We start from the raw sequence: 24,258 nt of genomic DNA, 5'->3' as shown, positions 1-24,258 counted from the left end.
CAAAAGACCTCGGTGAGAGAGGACACCTCGCCGTTGACGGCAATCCCCTGCTCCACTTTCGACCTGGAGAGACCGTAGCCAGGTTCAGCGACTCATGGATCGACACATTCGGACAGTCGTCGGCTGATTGAGGTTTGATGTCGGAACACCTAATCACTGAAGCTATCAGTAAGCCGGGGCCGCCGCCGCTTAAAATTCCGGCTTGGTTTCCGGCCAGCCTTAGTCAGTTTCCAAGATGCTGGGGAGATGAGACGCGTTTCCGTAGACGGATTTTAACTAAGAAGCGCTACCGCAAGTCAACTGCTGCAATTCAAATGGTCGTCGACGCCAAATAGGCGCAGGCGGCGCTGGTTCTTGGCCCATTCGAGAAGCAATCGCTGTATGCTGACATGATCGGACGAAGGGTCGAATCCAACGACCAACAAAGTAACAGAAACACACCATAATCCACTTGTGGACTTGCTTCCCAGATCGTGGTCCACCATTACATCGTAGTCATCCCAATAGAATGTTGGGATCAGATTGTTGTCGTGGTCTCGTTGAGAACCGGAGGGCGTCCACGCGCATCTTGTCGATGCGCAACTGGTGCGGCGTGCTGACTCTACAGAACACTAGTGACTGCGACGCCATCCTTCAGGTGCCAGTTGACGTGTTCAGTGACGGTATTAAACCAATGTATGGATCCATAGGGACTGCGAACAAACAAGGTTTTTTCCCCAATTAAACGTTCAATATCGGAAGGCGATCATAGTTATTGATAAGTCTGTTTGTCAATGCCGACACTAGACGAGAACCTTCAATAGCACGCAGATTGCAAGGTGTGATTCCCAAAGGACGAAGATGAGGGGAATTGGCAGGCTGCGGTCGCACAGGGACTGTCGTGCCACAAAGGGGAACTTCATGGGACACCAGGCTCCGATGATCGAGCGAATGAGAGCCCGTCTTGGCCCTCCAGCTTGTTTCGCCAATACCGCTGTGGGGCTTCCTCCCGGTCTGGCCCCGCCCACCAAGTGGCCCCTTCCGCAAATGAAGCTGAGCGGAGACCCAGGGCCGCGGCCTTTCTCTCAAAGTTGATGGGGAGCCCGCTGACTGATTCCTCTCCGCCTTCAGGTTTCCCGCTCCCACCAGCAAATGCTCACCTTCACGCCGTCCACGTCGACCTCAATCTTCGGCCTCTCCACGATCGCCTCCGCTGTGCAGTTCTTGAAGGGGGGCCGTCTTATGAAGCCCTGGTGATTCATGGGGGCTTAACTTATTTTTGTGCATTCTTGCATCCTTTCTTTGTTTCATTTCTTTTGAGAATACCCGACCTAGTCACTCGCTTCCCGGTCAATTACCGAAGGAATTGCCCTCGATTTTTTTGCCGATCGCCTCGACGGTCTCTTCGCGCTCAACTCTACGCTCCGCGGGCGACATTGACGACGCAAAACGCTATCGCTTCATTTTCATTTTCATTTTTTTTTCATTTGCCTTCTGAGATCGAATTCGCGATCCATCACCACACTGAAGTCTCCGGGGTCTGCTGTTCCTGGAATTGCGTTCGATTGATCGGCACTGGCGGGTGGTCCAGGCTCAAACAAACGCCTTGCCTGTCCCACAGATCAGCACTCGAAGCAAAAGAGGTCCAACATATAACCACCGCTGTCAATCTCAGACTTCTTCGCGAAGCGCCCCGCCACTATGGCTGCTACATGGCAGCATGCCTCTGGTGAGAAAGATCCTGTGCTTGGCATGGGTAGGAGCGCAGCTAACAGAGTGACAGCGGCCCTCAACCTCGTCCGGCGAGATGGCGAGCAGTGTGTGCAGTGCGACACCTCCAAGACGCTCGTATGTCCACAATGCGAGGAGGGCGTGACGGAATGCCAATTCGTCTATCCCGTGAGCTGCTCAGAGTGTCCGCGCGCGACATGCGTCCCCATCGAACCGGCCCCGAGTTCATCTGGTAATAATGGCGGCTCAACTAACGTCGGCGCCATCGTCGGCGGAGTGGTGGGAGGTATCGCAGCACTCGCAATCATGACATACCTGGTCTGGAGGTTTTGTGTCAGGACTCGGAGACAAGCAGCCATGATTGAGCCATGGGACGACGGACAGGATCAGGGCTTGGAAGGCGAGAAGACGTTTGCTCGACGACGGGATTACCGCGCCTCCACACATACCACACATTCGATCGCGTCGACGGTCCTCACCCGCGCTTCCAACATCATCCAGATCGCCTATATCCCCGGCGTGACCAACCGAGCGACCGCATCTCCAAGTGTCCTCGTGCCTCCCGTACCCCCGATCCCCACTGCCATGTCCCAGGCCGGCACTCCCTCGAGCACCGAGGACGAACACTTCTTCGTTCCTGGGGACCTGCGCGACTCGACTTACTCGGGCCTGTCATCCTTCTCTGACCGCACCTCTTACGCCCGCACTTCATACGCGCCTCGATCTAGCGTGGCGTCTACCATCTACGGTAAGAGCGCCGTGGTCGTCGCCCCCGCTCAAACCGGTATGCGGGCCAAGCCAGCCATGGTCAGTGTAAAGTCGTCCCACTCGAACCACTCGACCGGGGCTTCGACCCCGCCGGTCCCGGCTGTCGATTATGAGAAGTACAACTTGTCGCCGCGCGCGCCAAGCCCCGCAAACAGCACCTTCAGCGTCGGCTCGACCTTCCTCAACAATGCCAGCACCACCACGGCCACCCCGGCCCGCGCCATGGTCGTTCGCGTCGGTAGCACCAAGAAGGGGGCCGCTCAGAAGCCGCCAAAACCGATCACCCCCGCATCGGGCTCGTCCGTTCGCGACTCGTCCGCCCCGACGCTCATCGTCGACTCGCCCGCTGAGGATCAGAGTCCTTTCAGCGACCCACCGAAATCCGCCGCCCAAAGCACCACCAGCCTAAGCGCGGTCATTGAGGAGGCCACGAGGAGAGCGTCACAACGAGACTCGACTCTCCCGCCTAAGGAGAGAGAGGAGAGTCCGTTTGGCGATGAGCATGCGACGTCATGATAAAGACGCTAGTTGCTCTCTTTTTTTTTATCTCTGCGTGTGGATATTATTGTGTTCTTTTCGGCGGGCGTATACCCCTCTCGCCCCTCCCATGTATCATTGGGGTTTTTTTTTGTTGGGTCTAGGGTTTGGTTTCTGGGTAAATGGGAGGTCTCTTCTTGTCATGTGATGCGATGTGATGCGAATGTTTTATACAGCGACAGCGGCAGCGACCGACTACCCTTCATGTCATTTAAGCTTTTCTCCTGTGAACGGGGCCACGGGTTGGGTATCCCTTTGTTTGGGTATCTTTGACCGGTGCTGCTACCATATTCTGTCATTGTTGGTACAAGAAATCAAGAAGCGAGCCAGCTTCCTCTAGCTGAGAAGCCTCTCCCGTGTTTCTAGCAATCTGGGGTGTCTAAACCATTCAGGTCGTACCGAACGGGGCCAGGTTGCGGTTCGGTTGGAGGACGCGCGAACTGACGGGCGGCTCCGGGCCGCGGATCAGGTTGGTTTTTTGGGTTGACTGGTCGAGGCCTTGACTGACATACCGTCTAGCCTTGTGTATTGGTCTGTGTCTGTTTGTACGTATGGCTGGGTGAGCGTTGTCCTGTCGATATGATGAATAACCCTTCCGAGCTCTATCCCTCTGTAGGTGTTGCCGCTCTGCACCCATACATATATGTATATCATATGTACGCATCCTTACACACACTCGCACTCACAAAACACTGACACACTCACGCCCGACCTCTGATCCGTGCAGACAACCCGTCGATGCATGGAAAGGCAGCGAGGACGGGAGTGTCAGGACCGGGCGCCGTGAAGGGCAGACCGGTCTGGTAGACAGGCATAGCCGGGGGAGTATGCAAGGCCCGTGTGGGATTTTATGGTGCTGCGCGAGGTGAGGCGGAATCACTTTCTGTGCTCTCCGCGGCCCGGATACAGGCCGTCAAGCCCGTGGGAGCGTCAATTGGCGGGAAACGTCGGGAAGTGATGAGTGACAAATAGCAGACGACCATGTTTCCTCGGCTGTATTTGGGTGTGCCCTCGACCGAGAGGCTTGGTATGGCTATTTTCTGCGCAAGGGCTGGGGGCTTGCTTTGTTGACCCGACCAGCAACTCCGGGGCATCCTTCGACTGGTGGACCTGGACATGAAGGCTCTATCTAAGTGCTGTCTAAGTTCTGTCAACTGTTTCAAGACATCAGCTGGTCCTGCCAATGTGCTGGGTCTTTGAAAGGGGGGATGGCAACTTCAGCCGTGCCCGGTGGAGAGAGCCCGTAGACGTGGAACAAAAGGGGAGAGGAGAGAGGAGTACACGGAGGGGATCAGATCCGAGATGTCCTGAACTGTTGGATAGGGGCAGAAAGAGCAGCGTACCTAGACTAGTTGATTAGTTGATGTAGCTGGACGATGATGTCTCCTTGTTATCATGTCAAAAATTGCTGCTTGTATCGCTTCAAGAATCGTCAGTTCGAGCGCCTCGAACGAGCTTTCAGCAGCCATCTCTCGGGACCTCAAAAAGACCAGAACTCGTTCTTGAGCGAGCCCTGAGCAATCCCGCCACGTAAAAGTGACGAGCCCCCCGTGGTACGTGCTTTGCGTTTGCGTCTTTTCTCGGCCATCGTAGCTGCTTTCGGGGAGAGCTGGGTTGGGTCAACTGCAGGCGAGAGAGAGAGAGAGAGAGAGAGAGAGAGAGAGAGAGAGAGTGTGTGTGTGTGTGTGTGTGTGTTTATGTCGACCAAAGCTACTACTGGCGCCATCTGTTTACTTGGAGGAGATCTCGTGAACTCACCAGAGGCTTACGATGGCCGCTTATGGATGTGCTGTCCAGCATTTGCCTGCCCCCTAGAGGTAATGCTAGGTTTTAGTCTCAGTCACACAATGTGACCCCCTACTTCAGATGCTCGGAAGAAATCTAGCTACCCCGTGAGCCTTTGAGTTCTTGATTCTTGGCCGCCCGCTCGAGGTGCAGGTAGTTGAAACCTAAACAGACCAAGAGAATAATATCCTCTTCAAGAAGCAAACTTCAAGTCCATGACGAGCTGTGGAACGGAAAGGCCACTGACCCGTCCCTATCAAGGCCATTAACATTGTAGCCAGAATTGACATTACGATCAAGTGACAAGCCAAAGAGAGTTGTCAACTGGCTGAGCAGAATCACACATGAACAGAAGAAGTACATGGATTCCCGGGGTTCGTAGTGGTCTAGTTCTTTTTAAGACCCTCGTATCCAGGCTAAGAGTAATCCGTAGTTATAATCAAGGGCATCCTCTTTGGCCCATGATATACGGCGTACGAGGTAGCAAATGAAGACGACCAGGACTACCGTCAATGGGGCCTGATCCGAAAAGCACTGAGAAGAGATCCTCTACCATCCGGTGCACAACCTTGTCATCAGAGAGATTTTCGGAATAACGCGTGTGCAGCTTGAAGCCGATGTTAGATACCGAAATCACGATCTCCTCGGGTCCGGAAAGACGTGGCAAACTACAAGCCGCTGCCGCTGGCGGATGCCCAGCAGAGCTCAGAAAGGCTGCTGCAGGTCTCCAGAGCCCACATGATCCCCCACGATCATGTCAGCAGCCGGAAAGCCGAGGGACTCTGGGTTCTCGCCCTCTTGTCGATTAGGGTGGAAACAGGGGGGTTGAAGACTGTGACGGGTAGAAAGAAAGGCAATGGACAAGAATAAGAGAAAACAAACAGAAAAAAAGTAATAATAGAAACAAAAGCTAATAATACTCCAATTATCCTCCCCAGCAGGAAAAAAAATGTCCAAAACGCCAGAAGATTCATGCCCAGCCACACAACTCCCGCCTCCGGGCCTTCCTCTCCTTCCTTCGAACCCCCATCCTCCCCCTACCTCCCCAAGCCGTCTCCTTCACTCTTCATCAGCCTGCCCACCCTTGTCTGCCAACACTAACTAACTACTTGTTCCATGTCTGACAGACGGACGGGGCGGCCGGCCGCGGCAGGGAGCAGAGTACGGATAACTACTCCGTACACTAACTAGTTACTGCGTAAAGCAGGAGCCAAGAGGCCGAAAAAAGAAGGGGGGAGAGGAGGCGGAGTCAGGGAGCGGAGAGGACAGGGCGCTCTCTCTTATCAGGGTCTCCGACTTCTAACTTCACTCCCGCGGTGGGGGTAAGGAGGTCATGATTTGCGAGACAACCGACGATGACATGCGCCGAGAGGGCGTGGAGTGCATACCGAACTCGGGTGGGAAAGATACAAGCTGTGCTTACTCCGCCCACGTACATAGTTACATTTGACCTCCTCGGTACGGAGTATGCGGGTGTTGAATAGAAAACGCGGAGGTGCAAGTGGCTCGTGTGGGGGGACGAGTGGGAAAACGAGGTGAGGGGGGTGGAAGGGTATCGTGCTGGGGAGGAATAACTATAACAAGTTCGTGTATACTGTAAACGACAAGACCGATGTTCATCGTCAAGCCCATCGCAACAGAGGACAAATCGATACCGTCGATACCATCAAGCCAATAGTTAACTGCCAGGCAGTCGACGATGAATCATAGTGTAGGCTCCGTAATCCGTAGACAACCTCACGAGCCCACGAGGTTCCAATTCGCATCAGCACGGCGTCTGCTGGACAGAAAGGTGCAAACGGGGGGGGGGGTGCGTGTTTGAGGGAGGGAGGGACCCTGAACTTCCCAATCTGGCCCTCGTTATCACGCCATCACTATTGCCCTTGTACACTAGAAAGAAGGGAAAGAAAAGGAAGCAAAAAAAGGTGACCCAGCCAACCTCCCATAAAGACCTTCCTATTCCTGCTCGCAAGCCCTGCCTGCCAGCTTCGGGAGTTGAGCTCCGTCCCGGGGCGCAGATAACATCAACGACCTCCCACAGAGAGACGAGACTTCTCTGCCCGATTGCACCGAATCTCCACCCCCCCCCCCCCCCCGGGGGGGCGGCGGATCAGGTAAAAAAGTAGCCGGCAGCTGCCGCGAAGGATTCAACATACCGTCCGCCAAGCTTTCTTTTCGCATCTGTTTTGGGGGGAAAGGGGGGAGGGAAGGGTCCGAGTATCGCAGCTCCTCACATTACTCTCTGTACGGAGCACACCGACCTTATCGAGAACGAAACGGCGCGTGATGTAGGCGCGGCACATTGGCGTTGTCGAGTCAAGAACATCCCATTACCCAACCGACCAGATCGCCCACTCAGGTCTGCATATCAACCATCCCAAACATAGTTATATATACTAGTTAAATAAGTTAAGTGGCGTCCGGCACTTGCGCCTGCTGGTGAAACCATTCAGGCCCGCCCCCCCCCCCCTTTCCCAACCCTCGGAGCCCGCTCCACGGATCCGAACACGACACGACACTAGCCTGCAATAGACTACAAAAACCCCTGTGTATGTACCCGGAAGACTGGAGACGGGGGAATTAGCGTTGACCAGGCGGTGAACCAGCCCGGCGGCCTGGGAAAAAGGGGGAGGATCCGACCAAATCGATTGCGTCGTTCGTTCCCAGCCTCGGTTGCCGATTGACACTACCGGCACTACCATAGTACACTAGTATGGTGTAGACTTGCGAGGGCGAACCGCGGAATGTATCCGGTCCAGGTCCCCGGGTACGACGACAAGGGGGGGGGGGGGGGGGGGGGGGGGGGAGATGACGAAGCTCGGACTAACTAACCAACCTACCCTCGCTAGTAGTGTCCACTACACTAGGGGTAGTGCAGCGGAGCGGATTGAAACATTCAAGCGCGGTGGAAAGATCAGAAAGAAAGCAAGGGGGAGAAAAAACGTTCTACGACTTGTGGACGAGCAGCGATGCTGTAACTAGTGTACTCCCGTATCCAGAGCGAAACGAATCCACTCGGGTGCTAGTTCCGGTCCCCAAGTTCCGGGTTCCGGGCCCCGGGCCCCGGGCCCCGGATTCCGGATGCCGGATCTCGGATCCCGGCCATGCGGGGTCCCCCGTACACTCCTATACTGTGTAATCTGTACAAAGTAGGACTTCGGACTCTGAGAGGTGCTAACGTTACCTGGGTGGCTGGGTTGGTAATAGGCAGATGGCCGCGCACACTAACTGCCGAGAAATTTCGGTGCATGTATGTATGTATGTACATACATACTAACGTTAATCCGTACACCAAGTGTACACGACAGACAACTTGTCTACGAGGGTATGAAACAGGATTAGTAAAAAAAAAAAACAGGAATGAACTGTGAAGGCACGAGATGAAGGCTTTCCCACTCTCGGCTCGGGAGGAGCCGGATTCCGTCATGAAAGGACGGGTCGCTTAAAAGACCGTTTGGGAGAAAAAGCAATGTGTTTCAAGTCCTCCTCGACGTTCGGAGCTTCGGCTGGGGGTTCCCAAAAAATAGGGTGGCCCTGGCCCCTTGGCGAGCAGGTTTACACTAACTATATGCCGTTTCTGGTGAAGCAGGCCACCAACCTCCCTCCGGTGGGAACCAAGTCAGGCGGGTGATGGGCCCAGGAGGACGGGCGGGACCACGTTGGTTGGCCTTTTCTTCGACGAGTCTCGGCCTAACGAGATCCATTGGGTTTTTTGCCGACCCTCCACGGGCGAGGACGGGGACGAGGGAGAGGATCCGGGGCCTTTTCGTCCTTCTTTTAGCCGGTCCTGTTTGTGATCACACCGCGGACCAAGTTGAAGGATTCCGAGTCGGCCGACCGGTGAATGCAAGCTGTGAGAGCACAGACAGTGCTGCTGGCTTGCTGGTGCTGCTGGTGCTGCTCCTGCTGCTGCGGGCCGACGAATCAGTCGAACGCGTAACCAACCTTTTCTTTCTTTCTTTATTTTTTTTTTATCTCCGGGCCGTTGCAAGGACGGAGACAACGCCGGTGAGCTTCTGAGTGTCTCATTGGTAGATCTCAAAATGGGACATCTCGGATGCGGGTGCTGTTATTGTGTAGTGTGTGGTGCACCGCGGCCAGAGACACAACATGTCCCCAAGCAGCTTCTCCTACGGCTCCTCCGTGTGTGTGCCCTACCTGTCCTGACCAGATGATTCAAACAAAAAAACAAAGGTTGGAAGGCAGAGCCTTCTCGCCGCGAGCAACCTCAACAGTCGACCGCGGCTGCAGCGACCCGGCCGGACTGAAGCAGGGAAAAAGAACAAGCAAGGCAGATCCCGAGGCGGTCCCGGTGTTGGTTTTGTCGTGTCTTGGGTGTGCTGTATAGTTATGGCCATGACGAAACGCTCCTGGTGGACGAGGGATGGGGCGAAACAACAAGGGGAGAGGGGAATAAGTCGCCGACCCGTCCTTTTTTTTTTTTTTTTTTTTTTGGAACCCCTCAACCCGATTCGGGGTTGAAACACCAAAAGTCGGGCTGAGATCTGAGACAGACGGGAAGTCTGGCGTCCTGAGTTGTTCCCCAAGGTCTCATCGCCAAACGCAGCAGGGCAACAGCCATACTTTTTATGGTTGTCGTAACGTTCCGTACATCAGGCCACGTCGCCATTGATGAACGTCAAGAGAGAGAGAGAGAGACGAGACGAGAAAGGACTCGCGCTCCCGAATTGGTTGGCCCAAGCTCCTCCTTCTGCAACTCCTCAAGCTGCACGTCAAACGTTCGGCATTGTGCGCTTTTGGTGGGCGCGTCGCACGCACAAGCGTCCTGTTCACTTGGTTGGTTGGTGTGGCGTGTTGCGGGGCGGCAGCTTCCCCTAACCCCCCCAGAGCAGAGGTGGGGGGAGGGGAGAAGGTACCCAAGTAGAGGAAAGGATTCGGATGGGGCAGGGAGATCTTGCCCCACCACAGCTTGTGCGCCAAGTGGGGTTCCAATTGCCCGACAAAAAGGGAGCCAAGATTGAGCCGGCTTGTTAACTCGGCGGTTTTTGACTAGTGTACAGATTACAGTACACTAGCTAAGCCAGCCCACAGCACTGCGCGTCGCTCTCGTGTGGCCTCGCAGGGACATTATGCGCTAGCTCGTCCAACTGTTCGTTGATGGGAACCGGGAGCACCTGCGGGATACATGCCTGGTTGAGCGGTCCGATGGAAGGTGTTCATCCGGACTTGACGACCGCTTGGGTCTCTGCAACGGTAGCCCTCTTCTTTTCAAATGAGCATCTGCATGTTGAGATTTGGCTTCGGTCGCAACCCCAAGTTCAAGGTTACATTTGGCCTCGTAAAGAGTCGAGTTTTAAGTTTCGGTAACTGTCGTCTCAGTCCCTTCCGATACCACCTGGAACCGTGTTCAAGAACCGAATCCCTTGCGAGAAGCTCTCGATTGTCCAGGGTAGACACGCCAACGGCACCGGGGGTTATTTTTTTTTTCTATGTATCGTCCACCCCCCTGGGCAAAGCACTAAATTGTAAAGCGTCTGGTCTGACGGGCCCTTTCCGACTCTCTCCGACCCTCTTCGAAAGGGCTCGTCTTCCGACACCACCTTATTCCTGTCCCCGAAAGTTTGCGCTGTCGAGACCGTGCTAAGCCAGAGACCTTTTGCGCACTACTGCAAAGGGAGGTGCATCCGAGTGGGCTCGTCTGACGGCCGGGTCGCCAGGAAAGGTGGGCCAGCGGAACAGGGTTTGCAAACCAGGGAAAAAAAAATGTACTCAGAGTACGGAACACATCAGAAAAACCAGTAGAGTATGTTGAAGCAGCATTTGTGGTTCGAGTGTCGCTTTTATTTGCCCTCGTGGAAGCACGTCTACATCTTGACAGCCTCTTTTCGGTGTTGGAAAGTTTCCTGGACTAGCTTCGGGGTTGTCAAGACAAAAAGCCGGGCCGGGGGGGGTGACGAGGCGACCTGTCTTGGTTCGTGTAAAAAGAAAACAACCGCCAACAATCCTCTGTCCGTAGCGAAATGTCCCCCTTGTCTCTTTCCTTCCAACGACCCGTCTGTCTCCCTTGCTGGCACTCCCTCCTCCGCAATTGTGCGTGGATTAGACTTCTCTCTCCTCCATCGCTTGCGCCTTCCTCAAGTTAAACGCCCGGACAGACTGCGTATGGGCCGCCCCGGTCATGATAACGCCCAGTCTCCCCGTGCTGATTCCGAGAACTGCCAGGTGTTGGCAAAAGAGGAATTCTCTCACAAGATAGAAAGAATAATGTCTGCACCTTCTTCGTGATTCAAAATCGTCTGCATATTTACGCCCCAATGATGCCCTCTTTTGGTTCGTGCGCCATTCGCCATATGGGAGAATCGGTATGTGTCTGGTGATTCGAGGAAAAGCAGAAACGGTGGGTATGAGCATAGGAAAAAATAAAAAAAAAAAAAACCGGAAGAGCCCGGGAGTGGCGGCCGTCGGTGACCCGAGCAGGATGGTTTCGAAGGTGTAGAAAAGGAAAAATGAGAACAAAAGATTGCCGCTTGTGGATATCAGTCCGGAGGACGATCGCGCAATTGCCGTCCAGGGCTATGGCTTTGGCTCGCCAATCGCGAGATAGTGGGCGAGAGCTGTGGCGCAAGGCGAGGCTGTGGTCGTCGCTCATAGTATGACACACCCTCCTCTGCGGCGCTCTCGTCGATGCCGACCCTTTTCCGACTGGGTACCCGAGTCTGTCCTCCTCGACGACTCGTGCTTGCTGCTGCCCGCGGGCGAGTGCGGCTGAGCGGCGGCCTGCCGTTGCCTCCGCAGAATCCTAACGACGTCGTAGAAGGCCTTGTCGACGTTGATGTAATTCTTGGCCGACGCCTCGACAAACTCGCAGCCGAGCTCACGCGCCAGTGCGTGGCCTTCTTGCGTCGATACTTCACGCTCGGCAATGCGGTCGCTCTTGTTCCCCACGAGCATAATGGGGACGGGTGCTGACGGGGTGGCAGCCGAGATCGGCGACCCTGGGTACGACGGGGACGAGGCGGTCGACTCTTTGACCCTCTGGATTTGGTGGTGGAACCGTTTGATGCGCGTGAAGGACGACCGTGACGAGATGCTGTACACCAGGACGAAGCCCTCGCCATCACGGATCCACTGGTCTCGCAGTGCTGTGTATTCTTCTTGCCCAGCCGTGTCTAGCACCTCGAGCATGCAGGCCTGATTATCTATCACGGCCTGCTTCCGATACGAATCTTCAATCGTCGGGTCATACTATTCGACGCCATGTTAGCGAGCCGTCTATGCAGAGGACCCCGTCGTGGTGGCGAAGCCACGCCTGAATCACTGCTGCGACTGCGTGATTCGGGAGGGTGGAGTGGGAAGCGGGAGTGGGAAAAGCAGGAGAGGGAGGAGAGAGCGTACCGTCTCAACGAAATGTTGCAGGCAGAGCTGGATTGTGAGGGCGGTTTTCCCTACGCCACCGTCTCCGAGCACCACCAGCTTGTATAGCACCATTTTGCCCGCCATTTTTGCTGTGTTGCCGGCGCAGAGCGTCGCCGATGTGTACCTTGATGAGCGGAGCTCGTGCGGTTATCAAGACGGGGGGCGGACTGGGCTCCGAGCTCTAAGGGGGCAAGGAGCTTGGATCAGCCGAGTGAGGGGCTCGATATGCAGAGCCAAAATTGAGGAAAGAGAAGCTGCAACGGGCGACGAGATCGATGACGACGGAGACAAAAATGCGTTGCTCACGTCAGTCTGAACTCGGACCGAAGAGAGGTGTCTTCGGGATGAAGTGGCAGCGACAGGTTAGAATGGGATAGGATTCTCGGCGGCGACGAGATGCCGGTGGTCGGCGGAAATCCTCGCTGCAAGCGGGAAAAGAGGGACAGCGATAGCAGCCGGGGTTAGGCGGTTTGTGGACGACTTGGGGGATGGCGGTGGGCAGGCAAGCCTTTGGCAATGGAGAGCTGTGGAGCAGGTGTTGACTGGTGGTAGGGATGCGCAGAGGTTGCTTGGCCAGACTCGGAGAAACCTGGACAGTTGCGAGATGCCTGCGCAGAGCAGAGCGAGTTGATGGGTGGACCGCACGCGGGCGACCGGAATGACGAGAGGCAAAAGACAGGGCAGGGCAACTGAGGAAACCGCCCGGGCAGTTGCCAGAAAGCTGCCAGAAAGCCGAGGACGCACGGGCAGCCGATTGATTCGGATGCTGGGGCGGGTGAAAGACAGGTGCCCTTAGCTTTTCATGCTTTTCGAACTTGGGTGAGAGGGGACAGGAGGGGAAAGGGAGACGAGGGGGGGGGGGGGGGGGGGGGGGGGGGGGGGGTGGGGGGGGGGGGGGTAGGTAGTGTAGAGGTAACTAGGCCTGGGGTTACAACAAAAAGATCCTGGGCTGGCGCCAGTTTTTAAGGGGCCCAGGGAGAAGGAGACGACAAAGTTGCGTGCATGTACTACACCATTCTCGTCGGTGCCCCGCCAAACGCGCCCACACTGGCATCCACCCATCAGGAGACCATGAGAACTCGGCACTGCGCATGTAGCTACAAAGAGACGGACCACCATGGCCTTTTCCCCTCTTGAGCAGCCCGATGCCGTGCCATTGCGGACTAAGGATCTGCTGGTAAAAGCAAAGCAACCTTGAAGCAGCTGCAGATGTGATGTGGAGGTCTCGTAGGCACCCCGTGGGTCCAGGGCAGCAGCTCCTGCCCAGACCCTCTAGACTCCCAAGTCCATTTCCCCCGTTGGCTGCAGGAGCGGACATGGGCGTTTGCATTCAGCGGGACTTGCCACAAAACCCACAAGGCGAGCGGTCCGTTCGATCCAGGCCGGCCAAAACCATGCATCAGCCAATCCGCGGACGCGATTGCCGTTGCCCGCCTGGGCGAGTCGAATCTCGGGGCCCAGCTCCATTTTTCTGTTTGTGAACCCACGCAAATCCTCCCGACCTTGTTTACACTACACTAGGAACTAAGTTATGTACATACATCCGTACGGATACTTACACTACTATGTACATTACACCCACGCTAGCATGATTGCGTCGAAAGATCGCGGCTCCGATCGGTTTGGGCGAAGCTGTCCATGAGGTCTGCTCTTTCGACGAGACAAGATGGGAGCGAATGAGCTGCTTTATTAGTGTACTCCTGATGCGCGGTGCACGGCAAGAACCGGTAGTTATATGCTGGCTGGTCGGAAATCCGCGATGCTGATCCGACCAGGCAAGAAGGGTAATAATTAGCCTTGGAGGATATTGAATCCTTCCTCACATCTCATCTGCACAATACTGCCAGAGTAGTATACACTACGTCCACTTAGCGGGGGGCGGTACGGATACTGTACAGCATAGTGTACACCTTTTGGGATGGGGTTTGTGAGGTTACACTAGTGTAGTTGAGAGACCAGAGCTTTGAAAGAGGGAGGGTCCGGGTGCCGATGCCGAGCCATTGGGGCGACATGGCCAGAGTCACTACGACCCTCTTCTGGGGCCTCGACCAGGACTAAGCATGCAGCCGACGGTACGGAGTGACCCATGCTGTACTGTACTCCGTACATAACAGGATTTCTGGGCCAGCTGCACGGTCGCGCCATGGACACGTCTTTGACTGAACCCCCGACTTGGATCGGGTACCTCTTGCGGCAGCGCGAGTCAAGTTTAACGTTACTAGGAGGGGCAAAGCGAAGATGTCAGCCAAGGCACGACCACGAGTTAGGATAAGCTTTTTGAGAGCACTGACCGCTGTTACCCAATGCTTATTGAACCTGGAGTATCCCGAGCTGACTCGGGGGGGGGGAGGGGGGTTGTAGGTTCGGATTTTTATTTTTATTCTTATTTTCATTCTCTCCCGAAAGGCATCGGCTCGTAGCCGTGTCCCGTCTTAACCGTCACTTTAGCATGCGCGCTGTGCATGCATGCATGCGTGGAGAGGTCGCAGCTCGGCGACCCTCTGTTGCCCAGGGTACTGGATAACTAACTAACTACGGAGTAAGCTAGTTAGTTACCTTGCAGCGGCCGCTCACGGCCTCCTTCTGGCGGGGTTCGGGCTTGGATGAAAGTCTTGATCTTCCCGTACCGTGCCGTACCTCCGTGCGGATCACAGGAGTATACTGGCAAGTCTTTGTACTGTACGTATATAACTATGTATGTATGTACAACATGAAGCTTGGTGCCGATGCGGATCTGATACTGTACGGAATACTCGGTCCACTCGGTCGGCAACATTCTGTGGTCTGTACGGACGGAATATGAAGGCCACCGAGCTGTTGCAGGCCTTGTGCCACCAGAGATCAGGAGCAGACAGCCTCCAATCGAGCGAGATGCGCCACACGATGGAGAGAGGGCAAGAAGCACAGTGCTTGACGAGGCGTAGGTTCGACACGCTGAGGTCGGCATCTTGGTGAGAGCGGCAGTATCCGTATCCTTTCGCTTTCCGTAAGGCTAAGTAAGGCTCGACGAGGTGAAGGCTGGTATCCCTCTGCATTGTCGGACACAGTCTGTTAGACTTTGTTTGGGACAGCAATCCCTCTTTGTTTGTCGATAGCTGGTCCCAAGAGGAGGAGGGAAGGACGCGACATGTCCCAACGTAGCGAGAAGGAGAATTGATCTCGAAGCCGTACACCACAAACCTTGTCTAGTTCTGTCCGAGACTCTGCTGGCTATCTTACCTATTTGCTGATTTTCCCCCTCCTCTCGTTTCAAGGAGTGGAAGCAAAGACACACCCTTACTTCAAACTCCGCTAACAAACAAACCGGGACTGTATCACTAGCACTATTCAGAGCAATCGATAATGTCCTTCCATTGTTCGCAGTTCTGTCAAGGTTGGCTGGGCCTGGGTTGGCCCATGAGTTTGGATGTGATGTCTGAGCAAGGCACGTGGTAGAATCCACCTTGCTTGTTGTTCAGACAAGGATCCGGGAACCTCGATACCCATTGACTACCTAGGGTTGGTATGATCATTAATGCCAACCTTGGGCAGGAGTGAGCCGAGATCGGGATATTGATCAATGGCCCAGCAGTATATGTATGCGGTCCGTAGAGCGAGCGGGAGGCGCTGTCGGATGAATAAGTTGGAAAGGAATTCGAAACTACGCCGTGTGCAGGTTTCTACCGAGGAAGGAGATGCCGAGTCATCCGGCTTCTCTGTAGTAGTCTTCTTTCCCCCGTCGAACACCAACCCACTAAGCCATCAGGTTTTCGAAGGCCCCGTGTCCTCCACCTAGTATTTCAGATATTTACCCATTCCGTCCCCTATAGCTTCCTCCCTCGTCTGTACTTCGACACCCGTTCCCGGTTGCTATATATGGGTCAGAAGAACTAGGAAAGAAAGATGGAAGATGAAACCGGTTTTGAGATCCGCTGCACCTGAACCACGCGCAGCTACCCGGGGTCAAACCCCGGGCCGCCTCAGATGTTCTCGAGACACGCAGCCTCAAGAGACGGGCATATGATGGAAAGTCCCGCCGGAATCGGCCTCCCATTGCCATTGAGTCGCGACTAGCCGCCCAGGTCGTTTGGCAGCGCCCTGTTCCCGTAGCAACTCTAAGCTTCCCCCCCCCCCCCCCCAAAAAAAAATGAAAATAAAAAAACTCCCTCGGGAAGCACCATCTCCGAGACATACGCGCTCTGCCATGTCGAGGCGCGGCTCACGATGGTGCGATGGTGTCTTTGCGGCCTCCGCTGCCTTGAGCCCTCCTGCGGAGGAGGGGGGAAGGGTAGGGACTGTTGTCCGTTCAGACCCGGCCCGGCCCGGCTCCTTGAAAGAGTGCGTGTAAAGCGCCGTAGGCGTTCCAACCGGGCGCACAGGGCAGAGGCGAAACCTCCCTTCTGTTCCCCCTTCCCCCTTCTCCCCTTCCTTCGTCTTTGACTTTGCGGGTGTGGGAACGGTGGCGGGCTTGCGGTGAGATGAAGAGGGGGTGAGGAAAGGCGAGGAGGAGGCGGGCTTATTCTTAGAGGTGTTGGCGGGAGCGGAGTTGCCGTCAGACGTCAAGGTCGTGCTCTGAAGATGGAGGAAAGAAAGAAAAAGAATGGGAGGGCTGGGAGGGAGGAAGGTGTGGTGACGAGGACGTCTGTGGGCGGTTAAGGACGCTGAATGACGGTGCTGGGTGGAAGTATATGCCAGGTAGAAGGGCAGGGTGAGTTAGCACTTGCGGGGAGGCGGACCCCGTCAAGAGCAGCTGCCATGTTTCTTGGGTTCACCGAGGTCCTCCTTCAGTGGTTGAGGGTTCTGATCGGTTGGATGTACGTATACCACCGTGGACTTTTGTGGGATTCTGGCATCCATAACGAAATGTGTTGTCCGAATAGGCGACACTGTAGACCTAAGAGAAGATCATACATCATCAACACAACCCCCAAAGTATTGATGAACGGGCTGGAGATGCGGATATTGGTGATGGTGGTAAAACTTACAGCCAAGTTGCCAAGTCGGCTGAGCTCTCGAGGGGTTTCTATACGTAGAGTTACGGATACGCAGTGGCACAGAAGGATACTAGCATGTACTGTATGTACTGTGTGCACATACCTACAATGTATGTATGTACAAATCACACTACCGGCCATAGTTATTGCCCACCATACTTGGTAACGCGCTCATCAGGGCGTTGGCACCGATGGCCCCGGGCTATTATTACTTTAGGATGGATGGCGAGTCGGCTCGACGCTCCGCGGCGACGACAACTACTAGTTACTCGGTACACACACTACGCAGTTAATAAACCCAAGCAAAAATGGCACGGAGAGGGGCGCTTATTGACGGCAAGATATATGAAAGTATAACAACGGACCAACGGGACCTGCAGGTGGACGACAACCGACACAACCGACACAACCGAGCGAGCAACGCCGCAATTGAAGTACCGAAGCCCGGCGTCGTCACCTGCATAAGCACCCCGAAAGCGAGCTTCAGACCCTGGATGCAGAGAGACGCGTCTCTCTTTTTTTCAGTTAGTGGTGTTTATGGAGTGTGTGCAGAACCATCCCTCGACTTCCCCGTCCTTTCAGGGATCTCTCAAGTTCACTAGTGCAGTTAGTTAGTTCGTGCATTCCGCGGGCGTCACCTGCGGCGTACATAATAACCGTGTTGATGAGGCAGCTTTTGCACTTCTCAAGAGTTCAGGGGAAAGAAAAAAGTGGGGGTAGTGTAACTACTCCGTAATCCGTAAACTTTCTCGCCGCGGATGACGGTGATTTCCGGAGAATCCGTGCGTCTTGCAGACAGCACAGCCAGGGGGCGGTAGCTGTCCCCATTGGAGGGCACCTGGCAGCTGCAGTCAGGGCGTGTGCTGCAGGTGCCGAATCCATCTCGCAGATGGGCGTGGGATGAAGACCAAGGGTTTGTTGTCACGCCGTGTTCTTTTTGCCTGCCAGGTTCTCGAATAGAAAACAAAAACAAAAGCGAAGGAAAAAAAAGAATTTTTTTTAAAAAAAGGAAAGAAGGATTCATAGTTTAAACCTTAAACTCGGGGTATATCGCGGGACGGTCGAGGAGGCATCTCGGCCAACTTTGAGCGATGCGCATATATCATGGCAGTAAAGATAGGCATGAGGCACTATGCGACGCCACCAACGCTCGTGCGCTACACTATCCCACGCTGCACTGCACTGCGGGCAGTGTAGTGTAGTGTAGTGCTGTTGCTCCGCGGTTAGTTGATCCGTACGTAGTAACTAGTTAGTTAGGGCCGAGCGATCCTCTCTCAGCCGATATTTGTGACGGAAAAGTTCCAACGTTGCAGGGTGACCTCGCCAACCCGCCAACCAATGGTCGCACTTGGTCGGAGAACGCGGTCTTTCTTGTGGCCGCAGGAAGCGCCTGCCGTCACAACGCCGCATCGTGGTCTCAGAGGCCGGGGACGAAATATCATTCTGTCGGTTGGGTCTCGCTCGAGGGCTTGGCGTGTTTAGTTCCGCGGTTCCCCTCTGATATTGCTTGTTTCTTTTTCTCGGTCTCTTTCCAGTAATGGTTGTGAAAACAGACAATTTGGGTCATGACGGCCGCACGATAACAGGCTAAGCGAAGTGACAGCCTGCATCTTGAATCCTTACACTCGGCAGCACAAGTAACGTACGTTGGGCATAGCAATTGTGTAGTGTATATCCTACCGGTATGTATGTACCTGTAGAATGTATATGCATACACACTCCGTAGCACTTCTTTGGGTCTGTTGACGGAACTGCTAGACCCGCCCCCAGAGGCTCGAGTCTTACTTTAGCTACGAGATCGACTTGACCCCCCGATCAAAAAAAGCATGGTCCAATGCACGTTAGTTACCGTGCAGGAAGGCATGTGGCAGTGGATATCGACCCCGGCCAGGCATAAGAAATAAATCGGCACGTAACTATGCGATACCTGATCTGGACTCGAGGGTGGGAAGCCGGGACGGACATCGCAGCTCCCGATCGTTGAAAGGCGTGGAGGGTCGTACAACAGCGTCAAAGATAATAATATTTATTAGCCGACCCGTAGTGTAGCCATTGACGGCACGGGCAGCGGCACAGCGGGAATTTCTGGCGTGCAAATGTCGAGCTTCCGGCCGTGTCTGGATCGCCAAACCACTAACAACTCCGTAATTTACTCCGTATTGATTTAACGCGGTTGCGCCTCCGTCGAGTACTATGTATGCAGTGTACCGTATACGGTTGTGTTAGTAGGGGACTAGTGCAGCCGGTCCGTCCTGGTTAATTGCCGCGCAAAAAATGACAGCTCCTCCACTCATTCTGCGGTATTATCACCAGAGGCGCCGGTTCCTGTTAGTTGGTGTACCAAGTAGCTCAGGAGAGCCCTCGCATCCATCATGATCCGGCATCATGATGACCCCGGCATCGGTGCTATCGTGTCTTGAAGAGGTTGGAGCGATGATGAGCCGCAGCCGAGCGAAGTACCGACTTGGAATGCCCTGTTTAGACGACCAACCGAGGCGTGTGTGAAGGTATGTGTATGTACATACATGTACCTACCTTATGTCCTGTACGGATTACCTTGAAATGAGAGAGGTTCCCCGTATGCGGAGTAGCATCCATCACATGCAGACATGGGACAGGGACTGCTCCGTAGCTACCCTCCAAATATCACCCGGTTTCTCTCTCTCTCTCTCTCTCTCTCTCTCTCTCTCTCTTTTTTTTTTTTTTTTTTTTTTTTTTTTTTTTCCCGACGGTTCTCATGCATACGTTGGTCACCCGGTGCCAAATCAGCAGCCGCGGCCTCGCCTATTTCTTAGCTCCAGTGCCGTCGTTCGAGACGAAATGAACAAGCGTGGAAAAAGACTCGAAGTCATGAAACGGGAAGAGCTCTGGTGGAGCATAGCCCATTTGGCCGCACCCCCACCATCTCCACCCATGGGCCCTCAGCAGCGAGCCCGGGGGGATCTTCAACATCCTATCACGCCGGGAAATTAGCCTCAACTTGGCGCCGGTTCCTATTCGCTGCCTCGCGGCCGCAACAGGAGGGCCTGATCCCAAACGGGCTAGCGAGCTGGTGCGCATCCCGGCGCCTCGTCCCTTTTTGGGGAACAGTGTTAAGAGTTGGCACCGTGCGGCCATTTGCGCTTTCTCGACGCCGGCTCCAAGTCCTTGCAGATGATGACGGTGATCTTGCAACCCCAGAAAGATAACCACATGCTTGTACGCGTCGTATCGTAGTGTAACTAAGGCAAAATAGCAGGAGATACCAAGGCACGGGAGTGGGCGAGGCGCGTATGTACGGATTAGTGTGCACTGCGCACTATGCACGGATTAGCTGGTCGTGCACCGCTTTGGAGAGTCTGCTGCGACCTTCGCCAGATGAAACCCGAGATTCCCTCGTCGGGACAGTTTCCCGCTCTAGTTGGCACCATCGAGTGCTCGGGAATTGCAAACAATACGCGAAACAGGGAAGTTCCCCTTCCATCCTTGTCTTCTCGAATGTTTTTACACCAGTTATTACCGCAGCAATCCCTCGCCAGCGGAAGAGCCCCCAGCCCGGCCCTAATCTGACCCAGCCCTTCGGCGCCCTGAGATGGCCGGGGCCCTTGAGGGAGCCAATGCGTCTCTCCATCCTTCGATGACTTCCGCAGTATGCAAGTACAGTACTCCGTACATACGCTAATCCATGCACCCACAGTACTTAGTCTACTCAAGTAACTAGTTATGTGGTGGATGAATGCCCGCCGAGGCTGCCCGAAGTCGAGTTGTGCGGAGATGAACTGCACAGCCAGATTGCTGCTGCCGTTAGTTAATCCTATTGATGGATAAGTTATCTGAAACATGTCGAGAGCGATCGTACATGCTCGTCCCGCGCGTGCAGATTGCGGAGCCAATCTTGAGCCGCCTCGCCTTCCTTCGCGGATGGTTGGAGGCTGAAGAGGGAGGCGTGCGAGTGGGAGCCCGGCAGGGTGCGCCGGTCATTGGCCCGTGTTTTTGTTCGGTGGTTGCGCGGGTGTCTCGAGAGCTCCTCGCGGTCGTGGCAGCAGCTGCTTCCAGATTCGCGCCAAGATGTCCGGGTGGTGCCCGGAAATACATAGTTATGCTCCACAACAAGGGAACGCACGCATGGTAGGCATGCAAAGCAGAGTTGCAGGGCTCCTCGACTATCCTCGCAGCCATCCCCTGATGGTTTGGTCGAAGAGTGGAGCAATCACACAGAGAGCCCAGGCCTGGTAACTAAGGTACGTACAATACCATCCCACGTCCGCTAGCGGGGAGTTGCACCCGAGGCGTCATCATCCTCCTTTTCTTCTTGGTTTCGTTTCTGGAGCGCACGCTCGCCCGTGTGTGTGTGTGTGTGTGTGTGTGTGTGTGCGCGCGCTCGCGTGTATGTGTTCTCGGACGCCCATTCGACTTCGTCCGTCCGGTCAGTTCGGTCTGACGAACGACCTCGGCACAGCGCGCTTCCTCCTTTCTAAACTCTCCTTTCATTCGACGAGTCGCGCGATACGATACCCTGTTCCCTTCCTTTCCGATCACAATCCTCGTTACGTTTTCTCTTCGAGTCTCTCTTTAGCAGCCGGGGCCTTCTTTTCTACTGACACTTTATTTTCTCGACCGGGCTGCACTCGAGGTAAAAAAAAAAAAGTCTTACTTTCAACTGGCCTTTGCTGACCAACCGAGACATTCCTGCCTGCAGAAGATCGCGACGTCCTTGTCTCGCCCTGGAATGCGCAGCCATTGAGACCGCGACAAACCCACTGCAGTAGTTTATCCACCTCCCGATTCCACTCCCTCGTTCCGAATTGGGAAGTGTTCGAGAAACGCCAGCCTTGGATCCCGGCGCGGAACATTGTCTCTTTTCCGAACCGAAAGTCCGCGACTTCATTACCGCCTTCGCGACATCTGATTTAGCAATCTGTAAGTCGGATCCCGGTCTCGCCCAATATCGGTTCTCATCCTCCGCTCCGGGGTATCCTAGACCCAACGGGGTGGTCGCTTATACTCGGGAATCCCCCTTAATACCCTCTTATTTCACCTGCTATAGTTAAAGCTCTCTCAGACGCCACTGTTGGCAGCGTTACTAATTGACCAATTACGACAGGACTCTGGTCGCAACGGATGGGAATATTACAAAAAGGTCAGCAACAGCACTAACAGCGACGACTACAATCGAATCCGAGCGATTGCTATCCCGAGTTGTTACAGCAAACCATCTGGGCCGTCTTCGGTTGCGCCTATCGTGAATTCCGTGCGACAGGAACTTATTCTGAACATTGACGTTCGGCTGAGCTTCCGTGTTAGGGGTCTCCCCGTCGAAGCTTTGGTTCAGCTTGAAACAGACCGAAATCAAGCTTGCGCTAGTCGACAGGGATCATCGCAGTTTGGGCCATTGGAGTTTGGCACTACCACTTACACGCGCTTGCGCACCCAAATCCGCGTATTGGGTAACAGCTTCTTCAACAAGTCCAAATGACCTGAGCTCTTCCCCGACTAAGCGAGAGACGGCGTACTCTGTCGGTTCCAGGTTGTCACACCGCATTCACCATGAACGTGTGGGAAACCGAAGACGAATCGGCCGGGCCGACTCTCTCCCGAGCGGTATCGCGGAGCTCTCGAAAATCGAAGAGATCTATCACGCCTCCTGGGAAGAAAGGCAAAAGCCGGTCCCCCCCGCCGGTTTCTGGAGACAAGAGTGAGAGAGGATCCAAGAGATCGTCCAGGGATGTCACCAACGATGAGAACATCAGCATTCTGGACCCCCGTCGCTTCACGCCCACCCTCCATGCGAGCCTGGTTTCCGAGATTCTCTCGCTCAGGCGTGACCAGGAGGAAAAGCTGAAGATCATCGAGAGCCTCGAGAGTTCCCTACACGCAGCCCGGGAAGAGTCTGAGTCTTTGCAAGCGTCACTGTTGGCCACAGGGAAGGAGAGCAGGTCATTGAAGCGGCAGCTGTCCTTGTTGGAAGGCGGGACATCTTCCGCGCTGGGCGAGTTGGCAAAGGAGCGCGATGAAGCGATCGAGTCGGCTGCGGAGGCCCGAAAGCGGCTCGAGGCGGTACAGAAGAAACTGCGGAGTCAGGAAGAAGATTCGGAGCGCGTACATGGGCAGTGGGCAAAGGAGAAAGAAGAATGGGAGGATGAGAAGCGGAAATATGAGCGAAGGATTCACGTCGCCGAGACGCGGCTGAAGGCGGTTCTTGAAGAGGTCGCCGCATTCCAAGCCGCTCAGGCCCAAGGGCAAAATGGGCAAAATGGGCAAAATGGACAAAATGGGGCGGCCAACGGGGCCGAGAGCGACGGGGAGGACGGCAGCGTCAAGGATAACAACGATGCCGCCAGCGTGAGGAGCATGAGCCTCACGAACAGCGTCCGGTTCTCGGTTGCGAACAGCATCCTCAAGGCGACGGGGAACTCCCTCGCCGACGAGTTGGGATTCGACGGCGGTTACGACGACGACAGCGACTATGGCGGCCGGGACAGTGTCCTGTCTAAGGGGGGGCATATGCGGAACTTCAGCCGGGATAGCCTGGCAGTCAAAACGCACCAGAGACACTGGAGCACTGACAGCCTGGTGAGGCCCGGCAGCGTAGCTCGCGGAAAGCTGGCTTTCAACCGTGCTGCGCTCGAGAGGCTGGAGGACGGCATGGTCAAAGAGGACGACGAGTCTCTTCCGCCCGCCCCCCCCAAGGTCAGCTACGTCGACACTGGGATACAGTTCTCACCCCCGCCGTCGCCGAAGCTCGTTCCTGTTCCTGTCCCTGTCAAGCCGCCGGCGCCTGACCCTGCGTCCTTCGTGCAGCGGCACGAGCGGCTTTGCGATGTCGACAGCCCTCCCCGTGCCGACCAGGAGATTGAGGCAAATCAGCGGAGGAAACGAGTGAGCGTCACGCAGCCGCTCGCTATCAGGATGCCCGGAATCCACAGCTTGATGGTCAACGGATCATCTCAAACGGTCGAGGAGCCCCTAAGCCCACCGAGGACGCCCAAATCGCTATTGCAGGAGGCAGCCCCGTCTCCGAGACCGAAGACCCCGCCGCCGCCGCCGCCGCGACCTGTCATGGTCTCCGCTTCAACGCAGACCGAGGAGGCGCCTCCTCCTCCTCCTCCCCCTCCCCCTCCCCCTCCCC

General features: G+C 55.2%; 3 protein-coding genes across 3 annotated transcripts in view; 2 read left to right on the top strand and 1 right to left on the bottom strand.

Annotated features, from left to right (window-relative positions):
- Positions 1-1,680: 1,680 nt before the first annotated feature.
- Positions 1,681-2,994, top strand: P884DRAFT_278915 (uncharacterized protein; the record flags this gene model as incomplete). The annotated part of the gene is made up of 2 exons (XM_069443241.1): positions 1,681-1,708; positions 1,763-2,994. The coding sequence occupies 2 exons, from the start codon at positions 1,681-1,683 to the stop codon at positions 2,992-2,994; spliced, it is 1,260 nt and encodes a 419-aa protein (XP_069295947.1).
- Positions 2,995-11,406: 8,412 nt separating this feature from the next.
- P884DRAFT_204783 (ras-2 protein) lies at positions 11,407-12,261 on the bottom strand (the record flags this gene model as incomplete). Its single annotated transcript, XM_069438599.1, has 2 exons — positions 11,407-12,006; positions 12,157-12,261. The coding sequence occupies 2 exons, from the start codon at positions 12,259-12,261 to the stop codon at positions 11,407-11,409; spliced, it is 705 nt and encodes a 234-aa protein (XP_069295946.1).
- A 10,415-nt stretch (positions 12,262-22,676) lies between these two features.
- The window catches only part of P884DRAFT_271083 (uncharacterized protein), a gene marked incomplete at both ends in the record, with an annotated part of 4,272 nt that continues 2,690 nt past the window's right edge, over positions 22,677-24,258 (top strand). Inside the window, one exon of the mRNA XM_069442407.1 lies at positions 22,677-24,191. Coding sequence (XP_069295945.1) covers positions 22,677-24,191 — 1,515 coding nt within the window. The remainder of the gene's footprint in view (positions 24,192-24,258) is intronic.

Source organism: Thermothelomyces heterothallicus, assembly GCF_042370625.1.
Source record: "Thermothelomyces heterothallicus CBS 202.75 unplaced genomic scaffold P884_scaffold_18, whole genome shotgun sequence".
NCBI classification, from domain to species: domain Eukaryota; kingdom Fungi; phylum Ascomycota; class Sordariomycetes; order Sordariales; family Chaetomiaceae; genus Thermothelomyces; species Thermothelomyces heterothallicus.
Note: the sequence above shows the minus strand (reverse complement) of the source record. Positions and strands in the feature narration are given on the sequence as shown.